This window comes from Siniperca chuatsi, linkage group LG20 (assembly GCF_020085105.1).
Source record: "Siniperca chuatsi isolate FFG_IHB_CAS linkage group LG20, ASM2008510v1, whole genome shotgun sequence".
Classification (NCBI taxonomy): Eukaryota; Metazoa; Chordata; class Actinopteri; order Centrarchiformes; family Sinipercidae; genus Siniperca; species Siniperca chuatsi.
In genome coordinates this window covers 10,289,216-10,315,688 of record NC_058061.1, presented here as the reverse complement: position 1 = coordinate 10,315,688, position 26,473 = coordinate 10,289,216, and the positions used below count along the sequence as shown (strand labels likewise).

The following is a 26,473-nucleotide window of genomic DNA, read 5'->3' as shown; positions in this document are numbered from 1 at the left end:
CAATTTGAGAAGTGGAGATTGTCCACTTTGGTGACTTCAGGACTAGATCTCTGTCTGCCTTTTTGCTGATGATACAGTTCTGTTTGTTTCTTTGAACCATGCCCTCAGCACACACTGGGGCAGTTTGTGCAGAATCTGCAGTTGCTTATTATCCAGTCTCTGGTATAAATGTATATACTGGTAATCCACCAAGTTAGAACAACCATGTTGTTGGGTAGCCAAACATTCACTAAAATGGCTTGAAAAAAAGTTTAACAAAATATAAAATAACACTGAAATGTGACATTCACATGTGAAGACAATGTAATTATAATGGTGGTGTAACTTCATTAATACCTGTAACATCTTGTAAATATCTTGACATAATTAATACTCCATGGTGGCAAGTAAAGCATTTGAATGTTTATGGAAATCAGCTTTAATTTAAACAAAACAAACAAGTTCCAACAGAGCAAAACTTGGAATGCTGAAAGATGGAGAGATCCAGTGACCTTTATCACAGAGGTGAGAGTTATTAACACAAGAAAGCACAGTATAAGAAAAAACTAAAGGTCTTGAAATGTTTGCTTATTCCTACTCTGAGGAACATATTCGGTTGTATTGTATATTGTATTGGCCAGTATCACACATAAAAAAGTACTTTCTTTTGCTTTTAGGGCCTGTCCTAAACATTTTAACAAAGATGGCATCATCTCAAACTGGAAGAGTTTTAATCATGTGTCACCTGTGTGTGCAGGTAAGAACACTACAGTGAAATCAGTAATGACATTTAAAATGATGAAAAAACTGAACTAGGTGAACCTGAAAAACTCAAATGATCCTTTCAACTACATTCAAAGTCAATAGGTAATTAGACACTAACAGAATGTATCTTCATCTACATGTGTATGTGTCTCAAAGTTTACTATAAACAAAATGGTATCTGTTGATTCAGATATCTTGCTTTTAAATGTAGAGGGTTTTTGGATTGGTTTCTAAAATTCAAAAATTTGTGGATAGTGAAAATCAAGAAAGAAAATGTTACATTGTGACAAAATGTCATTTGAAAAAACATTACCCTAATAATGATAGAATTACTCAAAGCCCTGGTAAAAGTTTACTGTAGTTCTTGGCATAAAGACATGTACAACTATGGAAAAATTCAGAACCACAGTAACAACCAATGGATTGAAACAAACATGTGGCCCCCAGGAAAAACAGAAGCCCTTTGTGGTTGCTTACATTGCCCTGTTCCATGGGGTGGCCCAGCTCAAGGGGAAAACCACACTGTTTTGTACTGTATGGGGTTGTTGAGTGCAAACTAAGACATACAAGTAACACATACACAGACAAAAATACACACAACGACACCCAGACATGTTACAGTCTGTCTGGAAAAGGACACACAGGACAGTAACTGTTGGCAGGCACTGTTCACGGACAAAGACAGTCAGAGAGCTTTAGAGGGGCACATACTTTTGTTTGTCTCGTGAGTCCCTGCTTTTGGTGCGGTTGGTGCGGTTGGTGGTTTGGACTGAGTGGACGGAGGAGCTCTTTTTGCTGGAGGAATGGGACGAATGTGAAGAGTGGGAGAGGCTGGTTCGAGACTGGCCAGCGTTGTGGTCAAACTGCATTAGGCAGAATATCAGGTCTGAGGGCACCAGCTCAAACGCATATGGTGGATTGGTTATGACATACCTAGAGGAGAGAAGGAACAGATGGGAAGCCAGTTCTAAATTTAGTGTAGGTAGAAGTGATTTTTTAAAAGCCTTTTTTGGTGGCTGTTTTGATCATATAAATGCAAGGACACATTAGGTACATACTCACCGTTTGGTACATTGGCTTTGACTGTTTAGATGTGCGTCTCTTAACCGATAGATACCAAAGCACAGCATGTTGTATGTTTTTAGGGCTTTACAAAACAGGTCACCATAACAACCACCATCCTGCAAGACAGTGACAAAAACAAAAAACTGTGTAGTACACAGTCTGTATTTTAACAAAAGCAACATTAAAAATAAATATAAAAAATATTGTATAAAAGTACATCATAATAATCATTTACATGGACTAAATATACATCCAGCATCAGAAATGAGTCCTAAACTAATTGCTTATCTGATACAGATGGTGATTCAGTAGATTTAAGTCATGTGCAAATTCTCGAGATAATCCTAAAGGCTGGGCCACACCAGCATTCAGAACGGCAGAATTTCAGCTTTGACACATAAATGACTTATTTCAGGATCGCTGGATTGGATTAAAACTCATTTCAATTTCATTGTTACACAACTCACCTATTTTTGGACATACAATCCCTGTTACTTATCTCAACTGTGAATCACAGCCGTCCGTGTTAGTCTGAGTCCTTTCACTAAAGTCAGCTCCCACAACACAAGCAGACAAAGATGTGCTTAGCTCTTGGGTGACAAGATCAGTCACTTACCCCAAGGTCGGCAAAGGGCCCGTCGTACAAGGCCAGCTGTGCCACACGACACCTGTCCCTGTTTGCCAGGGTCTGTGGTGTGCTGTAGCCGCCCCGTAATGCATTCTCCTCTGCCAGCAGCCCCTCCAGCTCCGGTGTCGCCCCGCCTGTTACCAGCGTCCGGATCAAAGTGAGGATATTATCATTGAAGTATGTCTGAAGGAATGAAGGTAGAGAGGGGGTAAATCCTTAAGCAATCACTACCAAAGTCACAACTGAACCTTCTCAAGTGCCAGCCAGGCTGAATGGTGCTACTGTATATAACCCTGCTCTGTTGCATCACATTGCCACAATCCAATTACTGCAGGTTACTCTCACTCCCATCAGAGAGACACGGGAAGTCCCTGTACACATTCTTGCTGTCCAGGCATTTCTGACAATTAGTGGAAAAAAAAACTGTTTTACAAACTGTACACTAAGCCTGAAAACATACTTTCCTCAGTGAAGTTATCTTTTTAATTCCAACCAGTTACTGCTTTGTTGATTTTAAAAAGGGCAAATGTCTGCCCTTTTCTTTGCACCGCAGTCTCTTGTCTCCCCCTGCTTGTATAGCACAGTGACATCTCCCTTGGCTGCTGACAGCACTATTGACTAAAATGATGGATGAGGGCTGTCCATTAGGTAGCATTACCTTTGTCTAGACTGGCACTTGAAGGCAGCTTTGTTCTAACTCTCAAACTGAAAGGCAGACAAGTGAAGCCATCATACCTAGTACAAGTTCCAGTCTTGTCATCTATTGTTTTAACATGAGCAGAGAGTGCCTACAATTTTTGGGAGGGGCAGAGATAATCTGTACTGATATTAAAACACAAGATTTCTTTGCATATTTCAGATCACTGAAAGATAATATATGTCACTGCACAAAAACCTCTATCATAAGCTAATATTGTCGGTAAGCTAAATCGATTCTGACTTACAGCACTCATTAAAGAATCCAGCACACTGACTGCGAAGGCTGTCCCACAGGCAAAAGGCTGAGTGAGGTATAACTCTGTGTCTGGGTCGTCATCATCATCTTGGTCCAGGAACTGAACGTTCGAGTCATTCACTATGGGGGTAAACATGTAAATTTCATTACTTATTTTAAATTCTTCATGTTCATTTTCTGCACTACAAACCAGATCTCATGGAAAGCATGGATTGTGTGCTTAAGCATACATCAGGCAAATAGTTGATTCACGTGAAGAGGAGAACACAAAAGTACAGTGGTTGTGTACAACAGTCAGTAGCTGCAGATATGGACTGTATTAGAAATCTGTATATGGCTCGACAAATTCTCCTTCATTTCTTGGTTCCGAATTTTGACAAAATTGTAGTTTCTTTTAAGCGACTGAAATGAAACTTGCCTCTGCCACATTCCATATCCAGGCCATTCATGCACACTCATGACACCATGCATATTGTCAAAGCTCCAGGCCTTGATTCAAAGTCCTCCTGAAGTCAATATCAGTAACACCAATAATGCCATTGTTTGTCTTGTAAATCCAAGACAGAACTTCCAATTACTTGTACTTGCATGTCAAAACAAATGAAAGTATCTCATTGCCTCAGAACCTTCTTTGAAGATGTCTTTGAGCACAAAAACACATGCAGTAGCTGGAAGAAAGTAATGATGTAAAATTTTGTTGGAGAACTGCTACTTCTGTGAGGACAGAAATAAATGTCAGTCATATCAACAGGGTTGAGATGAAAGAAGGGCACGGGCCAGAGAATGTGATCCGACAGAAGATGCTATGAAAACAGCCACAAGGACTTCTGTGGGATCAAAGGCCTTGTAATTCTTAGAAAAATAAAAGAAAAAAAATTTGCTTTGTGATAAGGGGCCAAAACAAGACAGGCAATTTCAACCAGAACCAAGGGTAAAATGTGCTCAAAGTGATGCCATGGGAATGGACTGAGCCGCTTGTGCAGCGAGAGAAATCAAAAGAAAGCTGATATGGAGGCAGAACCAGTTACAACACTGCAGTACAGGACAGAGGCACTTCTTACCCAGCTCAGTTATTATTTGTATGCTGGTCCCACTGCTTTTATCCTGACTGAATGAAATCACTGGCAGTTTTTTGCCTGGCTTTGCTAATGGCGCTAGACAAGTGTTGAGGAAAAACAGTTACTGGAGCATGTCAACAAGGGACAAAAAAAACATAAAAACTCCACTTTTAGTATGGTTAATCAAGTGTTGACAGCCTCTAATTGCAGAAATGGTGTTTTCAGATCTGTTAACAACTACTTAACTGAAAAAAAAACATGCAACAGTAGAGCTAGCATATCAATCAACTGACACAAACATAAGCATACCTAGTTCTGTTATGATGGGAATATTTGCTCCAGTTGTGACAGAAGTCTGCCTTACTAATCCATGGACTGGGCTGTTTTCAGGAGAGGATCTATCCATCCCTGGTGGTGTGAAGCCTAAATGGAAACACACATAACATCAAGCACATCTGTTAATGCAATATTCAATATTTCATCAGAGGCTACAAACAGGCATATCAGCAGAACTAATACGCTGAGGCCATTTCATCCATTCCCGGCCACTGCTAAAGCATAAAATTGCTGAGTGCGATGTTACCATATTCTTGACAAGGTCCAATATTAGTCCGTATATAATAGATGTGACATACTGCTCATTTTGTTTCCCTTAGATTGTGTGCATGGAGACGGAAACCTTTTACACACACACACAAAAAAAAGCATGTACAGTATGAAGCCATAAAATAGAAAATAAGTGACGCAAGATTGAATTCAAATTGACTTGACATTCCTTGCTTTCCTCAGACTGACAAGTAAGCACATTAAATCGGTGATGCTGTATGTATTATACATAGGCCATGTTTTGACATCCATCACTTACCGCTGACGAAGGCAAATGCGAGGTCATACGTGTATTTGAGAAATAATGAAATTGGCAGCACTATTTTTCCCTCTCTCCTCAGGTCAAAAGGTTTCTAAAAGCATGCTCTCAATGCCAAAGAATGACCATTATTGAAGGCCATCTCAAGATAACTGAGTGCTTCAGTTGCTATTTTTGAAAGCTGTAATATGCAATATTCATAAATGATACAAATTATTTTTATTTTTTAAGTAGTCCCATATATTGAAAAATAAAAAAAAGAGTGTAAGCCAGGTAAGGCTTTAGTGCCAACACTGTGCTTGTTGTCACCAATTAGGTTTGTGAAGAAACCAGTTGTTACAGTAACCTGAGGAATAGTCAGTAGGGTTTACTGTCAAACGCAGTGACACCAGGTCAGCCAGGCAGCACCCAGTGAGGGATATTCTCTGTGCCAGGGCCCTGTCCCTTCCAGGCGGTGCAGTGAACTATGATAGGGCGCTCCTTACCTTGGGAATTAGCCTGCAAGACCCCGATGCTGTCGTCAAACAGCATGGATTTGATGTTGAGTGACGCCAAGATGCATTCTTTGTCCTGCAGTGATGCATCGTCAATATTGTTCTGATTGGCTGACAGAATGACACACATGTCGCAGAGGTTGATGTTGACAGCCCTCAGATCTGCCCGACTCAACGGTGTGCCCTTTGAGAAGAAGTGAAGGAGAGAATTTGTTATCTCACCTATATGATACAAGAGGTAAATGAAAATGTAGCACCTTTTAAATTGCAGTCTCATCCTTGAGCCTTATGTCAACCCTATCTCCTACAAAATACTTTATACACGACTAAAGGACTTTACCAAATATGTTCTGGGGGAAACTTGCTGCCTGGATTACTTCATTGGCAAAGTTTTTTCAAATCCAAAAGTGTAACATTCTTACACTGAACAAAAGTCATAGAGCGGTGGTCGTGGTGGATGCTTTAGCGAACACACTTTGACACCGGAGATCACCGGTCTTCACATCATGCGGCATTAAATATTGAAAAAGTTGTCCTGTCTCGTGCTTTAAGTCAGGCTTGACTTTTTTAATATTTAACCAAAACCACAATCCTTTCCTAACCTTAACCAAGTGCTTTGAGTTCCTTAAACATAACCATAAAAATGTTAATCATGCTTTAGTTTGCTTTTGACATGATGATGGTGCTAGAGGAATGGGATCACTAAAGTCATTGGGATACAGTGTTTGGGTACCATGAATGTCTGTACATGTAATTTCATGGCAATCCATCCAATGGTTGTTGATATATTTCCCGACCAAAGTGGTTGACCGACCGACAGCTAGCATGGCTAAAAACAGCATTACGTTTGCTACAAAACAGTAGCAAAACAATGAAAATTAGTTGCATATGAATAAATATTTTTGGGAGACAGGTTTGTTTATTTTGTCAAACCTGTTACAGTAGATGAACATTTGAAATGAGTGATTTTGTTTCACTCACTGGTAGAATGGAGACCTTTGGAAAATTGTGAAGAGTCTCCCATTCCCGCTTCAGATACTCAAGGGAGCCGACAAACACGATGTGCTTCAGCTCATGGTAGTGAAAGTTGCTCGCTCTCAGAGGCATGACGAAGTTTCGGAGACCGATCAACGCGGATTTCACATCTCCAAATATGCACACGACCACGTGACCGCTCAGAACAGTCATGGCTGCCTCACTCCGGGTCTGAGAGAGAAAGAAAGAACAAGGGATAAAAGAAATTATGTTTATGACAGAAATGTGGCATAAACAGCCTTTTCTAGCAAATGTTAGTGCTTTCTCTTCGGTCTGTTGCCTACTCACCCAGTAAAATATATCATGCAGTTCATGACTGCAATAGACTATGAAAGTAATTTGAAAAATGGCATATGTATTAGTACAAGAAATGTTCTATGTACAGGGCCCCCATATAGCAAATGGCATGTCAAACACCTCATTACAGAGTGTTTAAGTGCCCCGTCAACCTCTGATGGTGCTTTGTGACATGACACATCTGTCACCGGGGAGAAAAGTGTCAGGGACAAATGACGTGTGCCGAGGAAAGGAGCAGAACCCACCAAGATGACCTTCTCGATGTCTTTGGACGAGCACCAGTGAAACATCCCTGTGGAGTCATATTTCTTTACATTCTCGTCCATGCTCTCAATCTGCTCGTTCCCGGGGATGAGGAGCGGGTCATGTCTAATCAAACAAAAAGACGAGAGGGAGGAAATGAAAATACTATCACACTGTAGGATTAAATTAACTACTTCTTGGCATTTGACTAATAAAGCAAAATTATAACATGATGAATCTGAGAATATATTTCACAGGCACACAAATAATAACACTAAGGAAAGTTTTTTCAAAACAGCGATGAACAGTGAAATCAGTCGATTAAAAAATTAAATACAATACAATAAATTGAGATAAAGAAATTTAAATAAAAATGACTAATAATAAAACTATTTAATAACAAATAAAACATTTTTAATTGTCCAAAATATTCATCAGTAGGTAATCTTCCAACAAATCAGTAGCTTTCTTCCTCTCTGTTCAATCCTGTCAGAGGACATCTGCAGAAATGCCAACAAAACTGCCATGTCATCAAGCAGAGTGACATCAGCAGCGGCAGCCAGGCGGAAGGAGATGGCAGCAACACACTGCGTTGACTGGCATGAGCACGGAGATGCAATTACGCCCCCTTACTGCATACAGCTTTTGACGTAGTGTGCTGCGTGGTAAAAGCTTTAACAGACCAGACTATAAATATTTCAGTCCAATCATATTTGCTTTTCAAAGTGAAGGGTATTAATGTTTTAACAGAGTATCGAAACTACATAACCAAATTTCACCTCCCCAACACTGACCACTAAAGTTCTCTCCTGACATGAGTACCTGCGGTTGTACCACGCTTGTTCTGGTCAGAGTGATATGATCTTTTGACAGAGAGTTCCTAAAGATATAATATGAGTACTATATGAGATACTTCTGTTACCAAAAACAATCACCTGCATTTACATCAAAATAAATGTAAATAAAACATATGTGCTTGCAAAAAATGTTTAAAATCATATCTAATATCTTTCTTCTTAACAGAAATAATGTTCATACCCAACATCAAGTGCTATTGTCTAAAGTTACTCCAGTACTCATCAAAAAGGGACAATTGTCTTTTGAGATTTAACTTTAACATGCTATATATGAGGCTATTTTTGAGCCTCACATTGTTTGAAGCATTTAAATTTACCCAGATTTTAGCCCAAACATGTAGTTCCGTGCTGTCTTAAAGTATTACAGTTCCTGCAGTTCTAACCAATTTAAGGCATTTCCCATCTATCCATTTTCTAATTTATCTATCACTGTTCAGGGGCTGTAGCCTATCCCAGCATGCGTTATGAGATAGGCAGAGCATATGTCATAACATGTCCCCAGTCTATCACAGGGTTAACACACACACATACAGTAGAAAGACAAACATATTAATTCACTAAACTAATTTTAGTTATAGTTTAAGTAATAACACAATACGGTCACATGATCAAGATATGATTCCAATAGTTGACATACGATAATATTGAATTATTACCAAATTTAAAGTTCCCATTTCACCTACCCTGTTTGTCTTTTGACTGTTGGAGGAAACCCACACAGACAAAAGGAGAACATAGAAACTCAATAAAGAAAAGTCCTAACCAGCAGGTGCGGTTGAACACTATCAGCTACAGTGCTATCTACGGAGGCCATGTGCTGCCCAACACAATTCTCTTTGCACTAAATGGACTTTGTCAGATTCAGATCAGAGTTGAAGATGTTATCTTCTGAAACTCAGACAGAAGCCTTCTCTCTCTGTCCAAAACATTTTCAATACTTCAAGTCTTCGCCCCGTAAGAAGAGCATCTCTTTAATCCATGTGAGTACTTTAAAAGAATGCTACTTTAAGTAACATGTTAAGTATGCATGAAAGTGTCAGCTGAAACTACCATCCCTCGGGCTAAGAGAGACGGAAGCCAAAAAAGCCTGCCTTGGGCTTATATACCCCTAGGCAAGACCTGGATGTCCTTTCAAGAATGGGAGCAGTTGAAGAAGGAAATGTCTTTTCTGCCACTTTCTACCTCTCAGAATCTCATCTGTCAAAGCAAATCTAATTTGAAAGGACAGTGTGTGCACATTAAATTCTGTGGGTGAAAGAATGTAAACTATTATTTTAAAAGTACAAAATGTAAGTGTAATTGCTGGAGCGGGAGAAAATATCACCTAGTTTCTTTCTAACAATATTACTGAAAAACTCAGAGAAACCTTAAACTCTATTAACGATTACTTTAATTATTGATTCATTTGTTGATTATATTTACAATTAATCAGTTTATATTTTAATTAATAGTCTATAAAATGTAAGAAAATTATGCAAATAACCCAGTAAAATTTCTCAGAGCTCAAGGTGGCGTCTTCAAATTGCTTATTTTATCCGACCAACAGTCCAAAACCAGAAGATATTCAATATAGAATGATATCAAACAGAATAAAGCAGTCAATCCTAATATTGCAGAAGCTGGAACCAGCGAATGTTTCACATTTGTGCTTCAGAAATGATGTTGTAAATCAACAAATCAATAAATTCAGCACTATTTATCCATGACAATCATCTTCCATAACTCTTGTTACTCTACATCATCGGCTTCTGCTTGAGTCTGAAATGCAAGTTCTAATAAGAGTGAAAGCATTTAGTGGTTTTACACCTCGGCTAAATATTTCATCAGAAGTCGAATGTTTCACCACTCACTCAGTGGAGCCGCTGTCACTTCAGTTTGTCCTTGTGGAGATGACTGGTGAGGCAGAGCTCTGCCAGGATAGCTATCGCTCACTGTCAGCCATGACGGCCTGTCACTATCCTGCACTGCCAATTGCCTCAGCAGTGCTGTAGCAGACATGACGTGTATGCCACGGCGCGGTCCAATGTGACCGAACGTGTTGTGACACCCCACAATTAGATGTGTCTTATGACCCATCAAGGAGCCTGTGGAAATGGTGTTAATTTCAGTTAGGTCGTCATCGCTAAGTTCCACACAGGACGTGTTACTTTACCGATACATCTGGAAACAGCAGACAGTTCTGCTTCCACAGCTGATCGCTTTCTTCTTTTGTGCGACTCATTTCATTACACAGAGCGGAGGCGTCTGTGAGTGTCACTTCTGTAAGCGCACTTCTAAATATTCAAAATGATCAGCAGCATAATTCACTACTTTAGTAGTAAGATGACATGTTTGACAAGACTTCACACGCCATGACCGCAAAACATAAAGCCAGGTGTCTTCTAGAGGAGTGTAATGACAGCTGAGAGAGACATAAAGTAGAAGCTAAACATGCATATTATGTAAATTTTCTATTTCAGCATCACTGCACTAGCTTACTCTAACACTGCACAAGCAGTGAGGGCAGGCAAAGTCTTTGAAAATCCTCCCCATCATGCAAACTGACAAAGGCTTGCTCTTCAAAACCCACAGCCAATCTGTTGATCATTACTTATTTACAAAGGCCTTGAGGCCACAGGTCCTGTAAAAACACATTTGATATAGTATACACCAAGATGTTATTTTCTCCGCTTGTTGCAATGAAGTATCCCTTAGGCTACCGCAGCAAATCCCTCTCCAGCGTGTAGGCAGCAGACACGCTGGATGAAATACCACATCCACCTGTATCGTACAGAGTATTAGCATGGCAAGTAGATGGATTGGTTTGGTGGGCTGATATTTAGCTGATGGCTATAGCATTAGAAAATCCTGGTTTTGTTACCCAAGAGTCTGGAAATCACCTCGAGCGATTTACCTCTGACACCACTTTGAACCAAATCAAACAATCAAACAAGGACAAACACCCACCTGAAAAAACACAGGCCATAGATCAAAAGAAAATGTTAAATTATGCCTATAAACACTCCTCTTAGATATATTATCAAATAATTTTTAGAACTCCTTTAGTATATTTGCTGATCTGTATTGTATCTTATAGTATTAAACAATACAGACATTTGTGGATTTAATTTCTAAATGTCAAATGATTAGCAGCCATATTAGCAATGTGAACATAAAGTCATCTGTCAGTTTTAATTCAATTTCATCTGTACATTCAGGCTGCAGGACTTCCCTGTTGCCTTGCTTCCTTATAACATGGCACTTAATGACAATGACTATTACTATTATCATCCCTGTAATGGCCTCTTGTTGAATAACAGTGTTATCTCCAGTCAAAATCAATAAGCGCCGATTTAATTTTACGGGACAAGATAAAAGCAAGGTAGCATTTAAATTCGCCTTTCATTGTGATGATACATATCATCTGTGGCCTTATGTGCTGAAAAGAGCTCAGAGGGATCCAACAATAGATGAATAGCCTTGGGCTATCTATCCTTTAGAGCCTCTCTGACTAGCTGGTGCTGTCATTAGTGCCAGGTCTGTTTAAGAGCTGTAGTCTGTGGGCGTCACTTGAAACCTTGTGGCATAGAGCCCTTTTGCAAGTCTGACGTGCTTGCTATGAAAACACAAAAATATTTTCTTTAAGATGTTTTCCATAATACATACTGCTGAGCCCGACCAATACCGGATTTTTGACGTTGATATCAATATCGATATTTGAGAGTTTTAAAAATCCGAAAACAATATGCCAGCAGGTATTTGTTTTTTAATATAAACGCCCTTTTGTATTAACAATAAATCAAATGGCAATGTGTAATGTGAATTATTACCTAACTCCGTAGTTCCCCTCAGCTCTACGCAACATTTTAGTGTCTTTCAGCTCATTGTTTTGGTTTTACGGCCTGCAACTTAAATGTTTTGTCGTAGAAAAGGTTTCAGTCATAGTCATCTGGACACAGATGAATCAAGACGTTTCGGCTCCCATCCGGAAGTCATTCTCAATTGTGAAAAAAAATAATAATAATTGGACGGGAACTGGAAATTTAAGCTACTCTGAGTTACATAAGCCCTGCCCTCAGGAAGGAATCTGCCTGAGTATCTTGTTAATAGCTAGTTTCACCTGAAACTGACCTAATAGTTTCAAGATGGCCCAGTAATCAGTAATCAGGCCTATTGTTTTCTGGCTGCATAGGCAGATTCCTTCCTGAGGGCAGGGCTTATGTAACTCAGAGTAGCTTAAATTTCCAGTTCCCGTCCAATTTTTTTTTTTCACAATTGAGAATGACTTCCGGATGGGAGCCGAAACGTCTTGATTCTGAAAACAGTGTCCAGATGACTACGACTGAAACCTTTTCTACGATAGAACACTCCTGGACGAATGAGGGACTACACCTACTTAAATGTTTTGATTCACTCTCACCACTCTGATCAACCTCGTTTCCAGCCACAACAGCTGTTATCAGCAAAAAATAGTCAGATACTGTATGCTACCTGCACAGCACCAAACGTCAGACAGACAAAGTTAAGTGACTAGCTGGTGAACATAGTGGAGCATTTAGCAACTAAGACACCTCAGGAGTTGATGGAGACCAAAAACAGAGCTAAAAGGAGAGTAAATATTGGACACAAACTCCAAATGTATGCTTATGTTGCTCCGTGTGTGGTGGATGTACAAATATATAAGCAACTGTTTGTTAATACATTCATCATAACAGCTTTATAAGGTGATAATATATCAGTGTTGTGTTTACAGCTTGTTGTGCTACCTCCAAGTGGCCAAAAAATCAGTTGCTGCAGGTTAAAATTTGGTTAAAGAATTTTAATAATGTACTGAGCAGTGCAATTTAGTAATAAACTTATCGGTGCTCTCTAGTGAACAAATTTTGAAGATTCAAAAAAATAAATGTATATTAACTCAACACACAGTAAGACGAAGCAGAAATTATTATCATTATTGTTGTCCTACCTCATTATCTTGGGTGAGGAGTTTGGAGAATTTCTCATGCCTCCGTTTCGTTGCTTTTTTTTAGGCGATAACGCCAACTGTTGGTCCTCTTCAACTGCAACAAAAGGCAACGGCATGAGGGAGCGAATTATCAGAAGACTTGCAAAAATCCAAAAATCAGTGACAGCAAAGAACAACACAGCACAATCTGAGGTCCGTGAATTCAAAGAGATAATACAGTTACAGAGACACAGAGTGAAAAGAGAGGTTTGGTGAACAAGATGGAGTGGACAGGACACTTTGACTAGTGTGCAACAGAAAACAGTCCAATGTTTGCATGATGACGACAGGATACATTAGCACACCATTTGCATGATTGTGTATGAAGATGCAAACATGCAATAGTGCCATCATCAACCATCATGCCAATCTAATCTGTTGTTTTAATCTGAAGTTTTATTCACCACTCTCTAATCCAGAGAATTGCTGTAATCCACATGTCAACAAGTTTATAATTCAGATAATGTAGTACCACAAATACATCAAAGGGTATTAGGATACTTTTTAATCCCTTGTTAGTACAAATTTCCTCAGACCTAGACTTGGATAGCTTCTCTTTTGGTCATGCTAATCACTCACATTCTCATTCAAATAAGGTAATAACCTATAAACATCAAGCATCCAACATTATAAATAAGGCTGCTTTTGTGCTAATAGTGAATCCAGTCTGGATTGCTGGTCTTTCTTCATCTTGGGAGTGACGCCCTTGGCTCATATAATTAGCTTGGTCCTCATGCCAGAGTGATTTATGTACAGCTGAGATGCCCCTTGGACATTGTCTTCATCACTACACGAAACTGCACAGAGCTCTTCATAGGGAACGAATTACAAGTTTTACCCTTGAGTAAAGTAATCAGGCAAATATTTTCACGAGCTAATATCACAGTTGAAGAAAATAACTCTACTCTGAGGCAGTCACTGGTAAAATAAACACAAGAAGCAAGAAATGTGTTTTCACTAATCGTACTTCAACAACCATTGTTAATAGTGGGAATAGCTTGTTACAGGTCAGGGAAAATATCTTTTAATGATGGTTCAAGCTTTCAACAGGCTTTTTTATTTTAGCAAAGACACTAAAAGAGCTTTCATCTAAATGAATAAGGTCTCAAAGATCATGCTCCTCTGCAGATGAACACAGGATTTCAAGCATTGCTAACATGTCTAAGAGTGACACCATAATGGAAAATGTGTGTGCGGGGGGGGGTCTTCGAGTGGAGATGGATGCTCCAACACACTGGCCCTTCACATCTTGCTCGGCCTGTTCAATATTTAATGTTTCACAGCTGACAGCTGCACACACTGGGTCATTAGTAAGGAATGCTACACATGCAACCACTCCAGCCTGGCAAGCACATGCTTTGGTTGTGCTGTTGTTGAGTACAGGCCTGCCAAACACGCCAAAGGGAGGGGGCCCTTACAATGCCTGTGACTGAGTGTGGCGTTATTGGAGTGACTGGGGTGGTATCTGTATTTCACCGGAAGGCTACGTGCCCGCTGGAGCTGGCTGGCCTCTTCTGCCACCCCTGGTAGCTGCCCCACCTGGCCCAGGTCCCCGGAGCCCATGAGGCTCAGTCTCAGAGCAGAGGGCTCAGCGGGGGGCAGCAGGCTTCCCTTGCGGTTGTTTACCAGCGGGACCGACAAAGCAGCAACTCTGCTACGGGGCCCCCTACAGACCTCGGTGGCCGAGTTGTGGTTCAGTTTAGCTGACTTGTATTGATAAGTTGACGACTGGATTAGGGGACCGTTGTTTACTGCTAAATGAAGAAGAGTTAAAATCAGGATCTGTACAATGCAAGTTAATGCATTCTTTGCTTTCTTTAAAGTGTCAGTTCACCCAAATCACACACACAAAAAATATTTTCCCTCCTAACCTCTACTGGTATCTAGCCGTGTCGATAATTTTGACTTTATGTGTAGGGATTTTAAGGTAGTGGTCTAACATTTCTGCCTACATCCCAATACTGTGGAGGTGAATAAAATTTTATTTGTGCTGCTCACAACATTGAAAAATTACATTTGAAAAACTCAACAGTAATGTGTCTTAGGATAAAAAAATTACTCAGGATAATCCTCAGGCCTCACAGTCAACAGTTTTCATTGGAACTACTTTCTACTGAAGAAATGGCAACTATGAAAACTGTTCACAGTATGTTTTGTAGATTTATCCACAGTAACTGGGTTTTTGGAAAGACATGTTGCAGATTTTTTTGATGCGCTGAGCACCACAAACACAGTTCAGTTCACCTCCATTGTGTTGGGTGGAGGCAGAAATCTCAGAGACAGACATTTCAACACATGGGTGCATAAAACTGAAACAATCGGCATGTCCAGATACCGCAAAAGATAAGCTGTAAAATGGTTGCTTTGTGATTTGGGTGAACTAACCCTTTAATTCTTCACATGAACCACAAGATAGGATTTGATTTAAACTGACATCAATAAGACCTGCAGTGTGTATGTTAATAAAACATCTTGTGACTGTTATCTTAATTAAAGCACATTCACTGGTTTTTGGGGGTAATTCTTTCTGGCACAAGAATGCTAATAGCTGAATAATTAAAAAACCTCATTTTTATTAAACACCACTTAACCACTTGGTATAGCCACCAATGAAATGTTGGCTTTGACATTCACTTTGATATTTATAATAAGCATGAATTAATAAATATGCTTTCAGGTGTTCGAGCGATTGTTATGCCATAAGAACAAGGAGGTGACAATGTGAATTAACAACCACTAGCTGCTGTATGCAGTTTATGCCTGATGAAGGAGGAATGAGTCAATATCCACTTGATTATTTGAAATGTGAAAGCTTAAAGCTCTACTGGTGTTATAATAGAGGTAAAACTGGTAAAGACATAAACATGATAAAATAGACTAAAGGAAGCAGAGGGAAAGGGTTCCCCTTACTCCAAAAAAAACAGCTAGGAGCTAAAACTGGAGTATAGAGATGATTATTTCAGCAGTCAGCTGTCTAGCAGATTATCCTCCCTGCTATAAACTTCCACTGTTCATCTGCCCCATGTCAAACATGCACAGCACTTCTCCAGGACAACACGCTGTGGCAGATTTGCTGCCTATCACAGATCCTGTTTAAGTGGACGGCCCACATGGTTCACACTCCTCTAATAGCTGGATGAGAACTGAGAAAATATTATACTAACTCTTAAGCGTTACAATGCCTTTGATACCTCCTGTCTGTTCTCTAAAAATGAATCTCCATTACAAATTCTTGCATACATTTACTTTAAATGTTATAATGTTGTATTTTCATCTGTACAATGGATTAATTCATCCCCACGCACAGTGAAGCAGTAGCACCATCTACTGCTGAGCTGTAACTGATACCCAACACAAACCACTCAGAAATAATTTCCTAATGCTTTGCATCTAAAATATAATGATGGATGATGACAGACTGGACAGAGCGATGAGCAGCAAACAGTGAAATACAGCAGGTTAGAGACAGTACAAGTGGTGCTAATGCACAAGTGGAAGCGTTAGAAAAAAATTACAAAAAAGAGAATGGAAATCAAAACTTACTTGATTTGATATATCCATTATAGCTATTTTTAGCTGAGAAAAATGCAGAGATAGATGAGAGGTTACAGGGAAGAACAGGCTGTAATGAAAGCAAATTATAAATGACAGCTGGGAACTGAAGGCTGAGAGATTTCTCTTTAAGGCACTTTAACAAAAGAGCGGTGCCTTGAAGACAACATGGACAAAGCAATGAGAAATAAAACACGGGTCAGTTAGGAAAATGATTTTCAGCAACGTGGTCAGTAAGCTTAAACAGTGGATCATTGTCAGTGTTTGTAGGCGGTCACCTGCTGAATATGAACAGTCTTGTTTGAGGTGTTACGGTAAGCAGTGATTTGGTGATTTGCCAGTCAAAAGTCTAGATGTCGAACTTTACATCAAAGTTTAGGGCTGCTCTCAATTAACTGATTAATTGTTTGGTCTATAAAATGTCAGAAAATAGTGAAAAGTACATATAATTTCCTAAAGTCCATGTTGATGTCTTCAAATAGCTTGTTTTGTCCGATTAACAATTCAAAACCCAAAAATAATCGATTGATTTTCATATAAGACAAACAGCAAATCATCACAAATGATGAGCTAAAACTAGGGAATGTTTGGTATTTTAGCTTGAAAAAAATGATTGGATTATCGAAATAGTTGATAGATTCTGTTGATTGACTAATCAATTAATCAGCTAATAATTTCAGCTCTATCAAGGTTACATATAACTGTCGCTTTAGCAGCATGAAATTACTATATTTAAATGTGAAGCAGGTCCTTACTACAGCACACATTGAAATATAGTCATGAAAATGCTGTGTAACCTTGACATCTAAAAATGTAAACAAAATTTAGCCTGGCTTTAACTTGTTTGGATGTCTTTTGGCATGAAAATCACCTATGCTTACCTTGTAGACCTACATTAACATTTAGTCAGGAGGTATGTATGTAACAAGACTTACAATAAGTGACAATACTGTATTACTGTATGTGTTCTTGTTCTTAAGTCTATAGTATTGTGTTTATTTTTCCTCCTCTTTCCCAAAAGCTGTTTCCCATTCCTCTGCACTGTCTGACACAACCTGCCCGGATTCATGGAACTTTCTGTGAGTCACTTTTTGGAACCGTGAGTCCCACACATGCTCATTAGTACCTTATTTCAACCCCTTGCTTATAATAAAGGTCATGCATTGAGCTTAAGGCAGGACAGTGACAGCAATGTTCAAACAGGGACCTTGCTGGTCCTGGCATCTGTCGCCTGCAATCGGAGGGCGCAAGCAGAGTCACAGGACTAACAGGCTAGCATCTGTCCCACAACGAGAGAGGAGGAGAGGGGCGGGGGCACTCAGCTGCCTGGTGGTTAGGAACTGTCAGGCTGAGTTTCATGACAACCGGTAGCACTCCAAAAATGAAAATGCAAACATAATTTCCATGTCAGGCCGTATAAGGCCTCGCTCTGTGCATCTCCCACACCGTGTCGACAGCAACTCCGAAGGCTCTGCTTGAGCTTAGCTAGCCAGGCGATGCTCACAGCACACAACCCTGGAAGACATGTTGAGAGGTGGAAATGCCCAGAGACGTTCAACTATATGCAGAATGGTCTTTGATCAAGAAACATTCACTAAAACAGTATGGCACTCTACAATGTTTTCCAGCAAATTGTATCAACGCTCTGCAAACTCAGACACATTCTTCATGCCTTCTGCGATACATCAGTACAATTTAACATGCCCTCTGGCTTTAAAGGCGAATCACACTTGATTAAGGAATTCATATGCAGCTCAATTCAGTTCAGGTTGATTCACTGAAATCCAATACAATCTAGCACTATTCTATTGTCTTTTATTCCTCTTGCAGTCCAGTGTAATCCAGTTCTATTTCGTTGTATTCTGTTCAACTTATTGTACAATTCAATCAATATCATGAGAATAAAAACTCTGTCAAACCCAGAGCTTCTCCGTTTGCAATGAATGGGGCACTGATTTGAGTACTGAATATGTTTTGGAGATTTTACCCCCAGTGGCTGTTCAAGCTTTTGATCTTAATTTAATAAAACCAGTACATTAACCTCAATGTATATGTACTGCTACCCTCAGAAAATCCCCTAAAGGTGCTCTGAAAACCGCCTTTAAAAAAAAATTTTCAGTGGTGTTTATATGTATAAATCTCTCAAATCCTATCCTGTTCACCCATTTCTGGAGGGTAGAGTAGTGAAATATTTGGATTAAGTGAATGTTATTTGGGTTATTCTTGAAAAGATGAAGTTACCCTCTCCAGTGACATCATTATAGCACTTGTACACTCCTATCAACACAAATAATTTGAAGAAATGCATGCAAATTCTCCACCAGGATTCCCAAGTTTGAGTGTGCATCAAGAGATTTGTGACGGGGATGCACAGCTGTACATTTTTCATGGCTTCAGCTTTAAATTCTTGTAAATATGTTGGCGAGTTCACTGGAGGGGGGAAGCACACTATTTTTCAGGGGAGAATTAGTTTTCACACTCTGCAAAAATTTAGGATTAGTGACCAATGATCTAATTTAAACTACAGGTCAATTTGAATTCACATTCTCTGACAAAACACCAGCAAAACAGTATACTGGCATGCGTCACAACAGTTATAAGTCACCTCCATAAGTAGCAACACAGGCAAAGCAACATCTATATCCATGACAGTAATGACACAGCTGCTAGAGCTAGACAGCACACAAGCTAAAGACACACTGCAAGGTTAATACAGTGCATGTTACAAACACTGAAGAGCACATGTCATGGCGACAACTTACAGGCACGTAAAGTGGCTGAGCAATCATTAACAGAGACAGCAGAGAGTGGGATGTCGCGTTGAGGGGAGTCCATGTTACAACGCACATTAACTGGCATGCAAGAGCAGTCCCGCTCTGAGCGGCCGCAATCAAAACAACATGCCAGTCTCATTTTCTTGTAGGCGCCCATCTTGGCTACAGTCACAGGTTCAGACGAGAGGAGAGGAAGAGCAGGTTAATGTTGAGGGTCGTTCTGGAGGAAGAGTGGACAAAGGCAAGACAGGGCACAGAGGAAGGCTGCTGCTGGGATGCACAAAATAAACTTTACAGTGTGCAAATATCAGATTAGGAATTTAGAAATGTTTTCCACTTTTTGTGGTTTATTCAGTTTGGGTCATTTCTGGACTAATGGGGGAAATATCACGAGGTCCTAAAGTCATGTGGTTTGGGGGTAAAAATGTGACATAGGAGGTGGGGTGTCTCTTCAGCAGCAGAAGAGACAATAATTCCCATGATGAATTTCAGCATGGCCCCTACAAACTTACTGTATGTCCACTATGTGATGAGACATGATTTGAGCATGTGTTATAATTTTACAACTCTTAAATATTTGTACTGGTTTCTAATTTTAGCTGAGAATTGAAACTCTAGGGCAAGATACCAGAAATGTCCTCTTGAAAAAGCTCAAAGTAAATGTGCCAATGTTACATAAATCAGTTTTCTGGGATTAGATAGATCTGTAAGTGCATCCAGAAAGGATAAAAACAGAAACAACAAGTTCAAACACTGGGAGAAACTGTGCATTCACCTCAGTGAATTACATTGTTTTGGGGTATGTGTCAAGTGATTTATTCCTTTTATCAAAACTACTAAAATGAGAAATGTTTCTCATTTCTCATCCTGGTGGCTTTCTAGCGGTGCTTTTCTTGCAGGGATGTTGTGTTTGTCAAAGGACTGCGGGGACATCTGGTGGTGATCTGTAGTATTACTGACTCAAATAGGCATGAATGAAATGTTGATGCTCTCCTAATAATACTTTGGAGATTTTTTTTGTTACATTTTCCTAATAAAAGAATAAATGTGATTAGGTATTGCATGCTCAACTGTTTATCCTTGTCTCTCTGGGTCGTGTTCCAAAATTGTTATTATTTTAAAATAGTAATAGAATAATTTATAAGTTCGTTGCTCATTTTTGTTGAATGCTTTCCTCAATTTGAAAGCAATGAGCACATGACAACGGGGGGGATCCAGGCAGCATCAACCATTTTACATGCAACATTTACAGTACATTCAAACAGGTTGCTTCAATCGGGGGTAGCAGGCTGTGTTTTCGGAGGGGTAATGAATCCACATTACTCACAATATATCACTATAAAGTGAATTTTTAAGGAAAGTCAAGTTTCCAAGCAGCAGGAAGAGAATACATCAAATGTTAAGGTTAGCTGTTAGCTGTTATGGTTAAGACAAGACAAACTGTGTTAAATCCAAGTGAAAGAGCAACAAAGTGGCACATGTTTTTAAAGTCTCACACGATCCATCCAGGTACCTGTGGTGTTAACAGTCTCTCTGAATGCCTGTTAACATCACAAAGTTATCAGTGAACTGTAACAGCCCAGACAGCTATTATACAAAAGAAAACATAGCAAACATCCACACAGGCAAACAGACAAAATGCACATTTAGACTGATTTCTCACTTTTCTTTGTATCTATAAACACTGAGCTCCCAGAACGCAGGGTTACTTGTGGTTCCTAGAGTCTCCAAAAGTAGATTGGGAGCCAGAGCCTTCAGTTATCAAGCTCCTCTCCTGTGGAATCAGATCCCAGTTTGGGTTCGGGAGGCAGACACCATCTCCACATTTAAAAGTAGGCTTAAGACTTTCCTCTTTGATAAAGCCTATAGTTAGGGCTAGCTCAGATGAGTCCTGAACCATCCCTTAGTTATGTTGCTATAGGCCTAGACTGCCGTGAGATTTCCCATGATGCACTGAGCTCCTCTCTCCCTCTCCATCTGTACACATTCTTATCCCATTAATGCATGTTACTAACTCGACATCTTCTCTCTCCCGTAGATTTGTGCTTTCTCTCCTCTCTCCTTCTTTCGCTTTCAGCAGGTATTTCTGCCTCCGGAGCTGCAGAGTCTGGATCTATGATTGCAAACCACCTACTGCCCCCATTTTCCTGGTCAACAACTGCTACTATAAATAGTAATATTAGTTATATTATTATTAGTCTTATTATTATTCCTATCTAAACCCAACCTGGTCGCCCACCCTGAGTCTGGTTCTGCTCAAGGTTTTTGCCTCTTAAAAAGGAAGTTTTTCCTTGGCACTGTCGCCAAATGCTTGCTTATGGTGGTAATTGTTGGGTGTCTATAAATAATATTATAAAGAGTACGGTCTAGACCTGCTCTATAAGAAAAGTGCAACGAGATAACTTCTATTATGAATTGGCACTATATAAATAAATTAAATTGCACATTTAATTAGGTGGGAATCATGCGGAAAAGAGAACACAGTATAAAAGCTGAATAATTCTCTTTATCCTCTGATCTTGTCCAATAAAAGTGGCGTCTACCTGAGCAACCTACAAAGAAAGAATAAAGAATACTTAAAGAATCAGTTCACCCAAATCACAGACACACAAAAAAAAAACAATCTCAGAGGAGAATATCTCAAAGTTATACACATAAAAACAAAACAATCTGCATCAATAGATACCAGTGGAAAGCTTTTGTAATTTGGGTGAACTGACCCATTAATGAGGGCAGTTATTTATGTCATACAGAGGCCCAAACATATTGTATTACAAGGGAAACTTGGAGTGCACCTGTTTGTTTTGGCTTGGGAGAGAAATTCGACAACCTTTCTTAATGCACAAGTTAGTAGGTTTCATGAAGTGAATAATTAATGCAGCAACTAAGTGGTTTGGACACATGGCTATGTAGGCCATGTAAATACACCATCACACTGCTAGACTGATGCTAACTCAGTGCTGTTTCACTTTAAGTCAAACAAACTTAGACAATATTTTTAGATGCAGTCACTTACATTTCTTGCATCCACATTTCTTTATCCTTTTGGGATCAGTAATATCATCGTGGCAGGCTTTACAGTAAAACAGCGCCCTATGGAATAAAAACAAGAATCCCATGTAAGCTGACTCATGTCCAAAATGCTGAAATAGTGTTTACAGATATTTCATCTTCACTATGTCTACAACAAGTAGTTTGCATGCAATTACTCTGAAACATAAACTTTTAATAAAAGTATTTGATGCTTACAGAAAAACTTAAAATGGAGGTACAGGGATGCATTTCATCAGTTGATTAAACAAATTTAATCCCTGGTTTTCAAAAACAAGTCAGGCAAGCGTTTTAGGCATTGTCGATACATGAAGTGAAATGTGTCAAACCCCATAAACCTTATGTTTTGATCTATCATTAGGCCCTGCCGTGCCGTCATAAATCTACTGAGTCCTCTGACTGGTGACACTGTTCTCTAACCCTGACCTAATTTACCTTTAATCTTTGAATTTTACCCTTGCCCAAGCAAAGAGCAGATACTAGCTAACATCATCATCTCACAACTTGTTAGCTAATAACAACCAGCTAACAGTATGTTAAGCTATTTAGCATGTTGCAAACACTGGTAACATGCGGCCTAACCCACTAAACAAGCCTCCTCAGCTACTTCATCCTAGCCAACAACAAAGCATACGCTTCCGTCTATAACATCAGCTAACAACATGTTAGCTTACAACATTTAGCTAGTAACATGTTAAGCTAACTAGCATATTGTAAGTACTGGCAACATGTGGCCTAACCCACCAAACTAAGCAAACAAGACTCCCCAGCTATGCTATCGACAGTCCAATCTAACATGTATTCTTTTTCATGAAATACACCATGATTTTTAAAATATTTTTCTACTTGACAAAAAGAAAATCCAATACTTGCATGAAAGGCAGAACACCTCAGGAATACAATTATACAGCCCTCCTATGAATTGTTTACATTCTTATGAAGTTTGGGCACGTTATCTTTTCCCCACATTTTATAATTCAATTGAAAGAATGTGGATAGAGATACTGCATGACACGATGGCAAAAGAGCAGGAAAAAACAGCATGACAGAGCCTCTATCAGAGTAGAGACTTTACTTTTAGACAGCATTTAACCTAAGGTCCCATTCATTACCTCTTTACTTCTTTGGCATCACTGGCAATGAAGAAGCCCAAGGTCCCCTCTTGCATTTTCACGTGGTTTCCAGGGTTTATCAGTGTGCTGCAACGATTTATAGACCAAAGATGTCACAGCAGAAAGTTATATCACAGAATTTGCAAGGCACTAATCACTGGCAGTGGCACATGCTGGCGGGATTAGTTTTCGCAACTCATTTGGCAGGATACCCTCTGTTTATTAAATTAAGTTGATGAAAGCAGATATCAGTGACACTTCAAATGGTATAAACTGAGTGTCAGTGGATTGGAGAAACCACTAAAAAAAGCTTCAGCTGTGCTTAAAGAAACCAACTGCAACCTTCCCCATTAATTTGTCAGGATGTTATCAGAAACGCCTGTGATGTCTGTGAACAAACCAATTTAGACACCAATTTAGCACATTTTGTAAGGCGCCTTGTGTTTGCAGTCGAAACAGAAAAGCTGATTCAAAGTAGCTTCATCACTGAAAGAAAATGCTGACCTTAAACCCACATGCGTATTTAAGGTTTTGCATCCATGAATTTTAATGACTTAAACAATCCACTGTGAGCACATCCACTTACCTGCTTTCCCTTTGATCAGACTTGTACTCTATAGCTATCAGTAGTAGCTTTAGCTTCACATAGCAGAGCCTGCAAAAGAGAAAACAACATAATTAGACCTCTTGCATGCTAAATATTTTTAATTTTCTGAAAATCATCTTAAATTTGAGTGCCACCTTTTTCAACTTTGAGGTCTGATTTATATTTTTGAGGCTGAGCCCCCGTTTCTCCTATGTAATGCACACTTGTTGTCTTTTTTAGAATCATCTTAGCTTCTACGAGTCTTCAACTAATATTTACAGTAGTAAAAATGAATTATTGTTATAATATTTAAATATGGTTATTCAAGGATTTTGTGGAGAAATGGCTCATAAATGTACAGAAAAAAATAAGCACGGTTGCTTATTTTTACAAGGCTTATGAAAACAGCCTTTTGTTTTCTTGTCTCGAGATTTAACCTGCTATCGCAAGAAAATTACTTAGTTATTCCGACAAAATCATTATTTTATAATCTTGAGATAAATAGAATAGTAGAACCTGTAGCTTTAAGGTTAAAACATTATGTCATTTTTATACTCCTAGGCCTCCACACTGCTGTTTGCATATCTTCACCCTCTTACTACTGACTCTTCATTTAAAGTAAGTAAACAAGTAAGTAAGTTACTAAAAAGACAGATGCTAAATACCAAAATGCGTAAATTTCTTACATCCATGAAACACAAACCCAAAAACTGCAGAGAAGAAAACAAAAGAGAAAGCCACTAAGCACAACTTTTAATTTAAAAAAGCCTATATTTCAGTGTACTTACTCGCAAATAACAGGGAAGGACAAGCCCACAAAGGCACTCGACAGGTACTCAGTGTACATCTCATTGGATACTCCTTCTAGGTAATACTTCTGCCAAGTGTCCTCCTCAATCTACAACAAAGATTTATCACAAAATACAGAAAGCTTGTTCCATTACAAAAAGAACTGAACAGAAAAAACTAAAGGTCACCCCCACCCACTCACCAGATGCTGCACATGGGCCTCATCTGGTATAATCATTATTATCTATTCAAGTTTAATGCCAACTTTTGTACTTAATCCAGCAAGCACAGATGGATGAATCTAAGCTGTGGCTACCTTGATGAAGGACCTCATGGAGAAAAGGTTGGCCAGCATGGTGGAGAGGCCCTGAGCCAGGCAGCTCTGGGCAATGAAGCCGAGCTTCAGCTCTGCAAGACAAATGGCGTCATCTCCCTCCTTCCAGGTCCAGCTTGGGATGTTCAAAAGGTGGGCCTAAAGGGAGAAAAACATAGTAGTTGCATGATAGCTTTACAGAACTACAAACTGTCCTTAAACACTTATTAAACACTTGTTTCCAACATGTTTCCAAGATGTAAAAAACCTAGACAGACAAAAGCTTAAACAATAAATCTTTCAAACCTAAACTATATCTGTGCAAACTAACCCAAACATATATATCCATACCAAAATTCTAAAATACAACAAAAACAAACATCTAATTAATGACTCTAAATAAAAGTGACAGATTATACTAACCTTATTGTGGTACTGCAACATTTGAGTGATTATTCTGATCTTTGGATGGTAGTTCTTGATAGATATTACCCTGATGCATCACAAAATGGACAAAACAAAATCAGACCACTTGCAAGAAGTTTTTCTGTGTCAGTGTCTACTTTTTCTGGGCATGTTTCTATCATTCATTCACAAAAACGTCTTACATGTCTAAGAAAACATTTTCATACTGTATATTATTAACACAATTTACAGCTTGCAGTCTACGTTTTAGATTTAAAACAAAACAGTGAATGCGAAAGAAGACACTGTAGTGTGTGTTGAAATAGATTCACGTTTCCTCTCTTCTTGAGTTCTTGATAATTTTCCAAAAGGGAAAGTGAGCACCAGGAGTTTGTTCATGCTGAGAGTCTGTCTGCTTACAGTTAGAGCCAGCTCCGACACGCTTCGCTTACACCGACAGTTTAGGTCCAGGAAGAAGTTGGAACTGATATGAAACACTGGCATTCACTTTCAGAAGTAGGATCATTTGGTAACATGTCATATATCCCAGCCTATTGTGTCTGGTTTTCAAAATACCTGTCAGTGGTCTAGAGGACATGCTGTTGCAGAGTTTACCAAGTGCTGTTTTATTTGCAGTTTTCATCCTGAATAATTTTGCATTTTCAA

At 39.2% G+C, this 26,473-nt stretch overlaps 1 protein-coding gene across 22 annotated transcripts in view; it reads right to left on the bottom strand.

The window, feature by feature from the left end:
- LOC122867222 (calcium-activated potassium channel subunit alpha-1) overlaps positions 1-26,473 on the bottom strand; it is an 86,791-nt gene that overhangs the window by 5,247 nt on the left and 55,071 nt on the right. For 3 of the 22 annotated variants that reach the window (XM_044177730.1, XM_044177735.1, XM_044177731.1), the window contains exons 13-27: positions 25,826-25,895; positions 25,406-25,561; positions 25,089-25,198; positions 24,301-24,369; positions 23,715-23,801; positions 22,568-22,644; positions 13,187-13,280; positions 7,387-7,510; positions 6,791-7,015; positions 5,801-5,993; positions 4,760-4,873; positions 3,382-3,512; positions 2,426-2,620; positions 1,807-1,925; positions 1,456-1,677 (exon numbers count right to left, since the gene is read on the bottom strand). In XM_044177730.1, the coding sequence (XP_044033665.1) occupies positions 1,456-1,677; positions 1,807-1,925; positions 2,426-2,620; positions 3,382-3,512; positions 4,760-4,873; positions 5,801-5,993; positions 6,791-7,015; positions 7,387-7,510; positions 13,187-13,280; positions 22,568-22,644; positions 23,715-23,801; positions 24,301-24,369; positions 25,089-25,198; positions 25,406-25,561; positions 25,826-25,895 (1,986 nt within the window). Of the gene's footprint in view, positions 1-1,455; positions 1,678-1,806; positions 1,926-2,425; positions 2,621-3,381; positions 3,513-4,453; positions 4,547-4,759; positions 4,874-5,800; positions 5,994-6,790; positions 7,016-7,386; positions 7,511-13,186; positions 13,281-14,643; positions 14,980-16,768; positions 16,802-19,539; positions 19,714-20,878; positions 20,888-22,094; positions 22,104-22,567; positions 22,645-23,714; positions 23,802-24,300; positions 24,370-25,088; positions 25,199-25,405; positions 25,562-25,825; positions 25,896-26,473 lie in introns of all 22 variants that reach the window. The other 19 variants (XM_044177715.1, XM_044177722.1, XM_044177720.1 and 16 more) reach the window with 13 other exon arrangements.